This window comes from Priapulus caudatus, unplaced genomic scaffold, assembly GCF_000485595.1.
Source record: "Priapulus caudatus unplaced genomic scaffold, Priapulus_caudatus-5.0.1 Scaffold997, whole genome shotgun sequence".
Taxonomy (NCBI): Eukaryota; Metazoa; Priapulida; class Priapulimorpha; order Priapulimorphida; family Priapulidae; genus Priapulus; species Priapulus caudatus.
In genome coordinates this window covers 23,467-26,804 of record NW_014578058.1, presented here as the reverse complement: position 1 = coordinate 26,804, position 3,338 = coordinate 23,467, and the positions used below count along the sequence as shown (strand labels likewise).

Genomic DNA, 3,338 nt, shown 5'->3' with positions numbered 1-3,338 from the left:
TGCATGTTTGTTGGTGGACAAATTTAAGCTGCATATGCAAAAATGTATCAAAGACAATGTTCGAGAATTAGGTATATTGGCAAGCATCCCAAAAATTCATGATAAATAGTATTAAATACGTGAACTTAGTTTAGTAAACAGCGTAATGATTTGAAAGTAGTAAATGGGCGCACTATTTCGTATCACTATTTTATCAAATTTCTCATAAAATAATGGTTGGATTTTTAATATCTTTGCAGCTTTTATAAGTACACACCGTATTAGTAGGAGTAACGGGGTCGCTGTAAAACTTATAGTAAAAAAGCGTAAGAAATTCTTACGGAAATCAGCTTGTGGCAGTGGTAGAATTTAGACTGGTTCCCGGCCCCATTGGTTCTGCCTGCCGGCGCATGGGGACCGGTACGCTACAATAAACTGGTCAGAATTCCGACCAGTTTTGTGTGACGTCAGGGCCGGAACAGAGCCTCGATGTGATATTCAAACAGCGAGCTGGACAGTTAATGTCGGCAAGTACACCCCGTAAATTTCGTGATAAAATCTGTGTTGTACGCAAACGACACAAGAAAAGTTCATTCCGCAGTCTAAAGAAGCAACTGGCAGCACAACTTGTATCATGTCTCACTGGATCTGGTGTAAACAAACGTTCTAAAAGCAAAGCCTCTATATAAGCTGGCCGTTGATTGGCCCAACCCGCACCACCACAGACCAACAGCGGCCAGGGACTCATCATGTCTTACCGGTCTACTAGCATGAACCAAGGAGCTACATATAACAAGGAGAGGAAGCGCCGCCATATCTGGCCCAATTATTTGCCATATTTGGTCATATTGGTCCAGAACAGATTAGTGTTCTATTGTCTCTGGGGGGCGGATCTGCAGAGCCGTTTCAGCTGATTATGGTCCATAGATGGCGTCGTTGAGGCGAAAAGCAGACAGCCAACCCGCTTCCTCTCCTTGTTATATGTAGCTCCTTGGCATGAACGAGCTTTTGGGAGTGGCGTAGTGGGCCGGGTACCAGTCTATGGTAGAATTGAGCCAGAGCGAGAGCGCCATCTGTCGTGGAGTTTGTTGAAACGCTTCAAGTGCCTGTGCCTCCAAGGGCCTGTGCTGTGATTGACAGATTGTGAACACATTGCCAATGTCATTACATTTCTAATGACTTGCCCAAACATTGTTTATCCTAATATTAATAATAATTTATCTAATTTAATTATTAGAATCGTCAAATTTCTTAACCAAGAGACGAAACACCACATTTAAATTAGGCCTATAGTTTATTTTTACAAACATGTAGGCCCCTAACAAGTTCCAAGTTTTGCCCAGTTGGCAGATTTAACTCATAATAACTGATTAGTTCACTGATTCTAGATTTAAGATTAGTTCCCTAAACTGCAGATGTGTTGAAATTCCTCATTCATCATTTCATGCACGATTCCAAGTTGTGAACACAACAACACATCTTTTTCAAATGAGTGTGGTATCCTAAGCTAGCACATAATTTCTATGTAATGTGCTATCCTCTTTCTCTCTTAATTTATTAAAAATTATAGGCCTACAATCTATGTACATGTAGGCTGCATTATTGCAGCTTAGCTGATGACAATGGTAGAGGAGGGATCACAGCCACTGAAACTTTTCTCTGACTCACAACAGCCTGTTGATTGCATTAGGTGAGATTTAGCTTTCTAGACGTACTAATTAGGAATTTGCTGTGAAAGATGAGCATACACCTCATTACGAGATGGTGCCTTTATTATACTTGTTATTATAAATTTTATAGCCAACCAGTACAATTATAAAGTCTACTCAGTGCAGTATGTTTTATTTACTAGTGTATGCACATAGTTGAGAAGAAATGTAGTTAATCAAGTAAACTTACATACTAAGGAGTGAGTATTGTTGACATTCCAGATTTGGAAACACTTACTTTGGCACAGATACAGTAAAGAGTGTAGTGCTTTGCAATGCCAGTTCCACGGTACAGAGTTTTGTCATTTCCCTGGAGGAGAGTGGACCAGGCCAGCTACTGGTGAGATACTTTGCAGTCAGTAGCTTTACCATACTTTGCAGTCGGTAGCTTTACCATACTTTGCAGTCGGTAGCTTTACGATACTTTGCAGTCAGTAGCTTTACCATACTTTGCAGTCAGTAGCTTTACCATACTTTGCAGTCAGTAGCTTTACCATACTTTGCAGTCAGTAGCTTTACCATACTTTGCAGTCAGTAGCTTTACGATACTTTGCAGTACAGTACATACCTTTATCCGTGTAATAGGCGACGACCTGAGTGCTAACCACTGAAGCCTTGCTAGAACGGAGGCCGCCACCTGGTGGTGGGAAGGCGAACTTTAGACGCTGCAGTCGCTTGTGGACGATACGACCGAGTTGAAAGGCTGTCTCCAATCCAACAGGAGAAAGATCACGGTCCTAAGCTTCTGCTTCCACCCACGAGGCTATACGCGCCGCTCTCTGAATCTATATTAACCAAGCGAGTAGTGATGAAATGCTTCACGCACAGCACTGAGCAGCTAGTGCTGCGGGCCTGAGAGAAAATCAGCCAAGTATATCAGCAGTATCGACTATCGGGCTGCGTGTGGAGGTGTCCGTGTGCTGCGGTTGTCTGGCGGTCCCCCCCCCCCCCCACCTCCCCCCCCCCCCCCACCCCCGTCTTGCATTTTTGTGATGTGGTGAGCTCTGAACGTGTGAATTTTCAAGGAATGGCACCTCGAAGCATGGTTTTAAGAGTCGTAGCAAAGATGCTGCGAGAAGGACTACGTGCTGTTTTGGCCCGCGTGAACCTCATATGGAAGCGATCATGCACCGCGGAGGCAAAGAGTTCATCACTTAATGAACCAAACCACATTAAAATTGTTTAAAAAATATGTCACATTTTCAAGGCATGTTCAGTTGTGACAACGCTGCCATCCTGAACTAAACAGGTTGGGGTTTAATTCTGGCTGCATAACATTTTAAGTATGCGATCACGCAGGTGGCTGCTGGGAGTGTGTTTGACATGGAACACGCTGCCATACTCGTCCTCCTCTCGTATGCAAAGCTACAGTTTGGCAGCGTGTGACATGTCAGAAAAGGTTAGCGCGACTTGCTCACTGAAGGAATGAATCGCCTCATCTTCCAGTAAAAATTTAGCTAAGTATCTATCGCTGACTGAAAAGACGAGCCCCGCCCGGGTCTCTTGAATGATCCGTCATTTTGATGAATTTAATCAACGTCAGTCGACTCGTCGTTTTGTTTCGTCATTATTGAAAACTTTGATACTTTTTAGGTTTTGGCAAAATGCTCACTTCCACCTTTGAGCCGAGCAGGGGAAGAGTCGAGCTGT

The 3,338-nt window shown here is 43.5% G+C and overlaps 1 protein-coding gene across 1 annotated transcript in view; it reads left to right on the top strand.

Annotated features, from left to right (window-relative positions):
- The first annotated feature begins 1,601 nt into the window (after window positions 1-1,601).
- LOC106814884 (cilia- and flagella-associated protein 47-like) overlaps window positions 1,602-3,338 on the top strand; it is a 22,320-nt gene continuing 20,583 nt past the window's right edge. Inside the window, exons 1-2 of the mRNA XM_014819258.1 lie at window positions 1,602-1,669; window positions 1,911-2,028. Coding sequence (XP_014674744.1) covers window positions 1,602-1,669; window positions 1,911-2,028 — 186 coding nt within the window. The remainder of the gene's footprint in view (window positions 1,670-1,910; window positions 2,029-3,338) is intronic.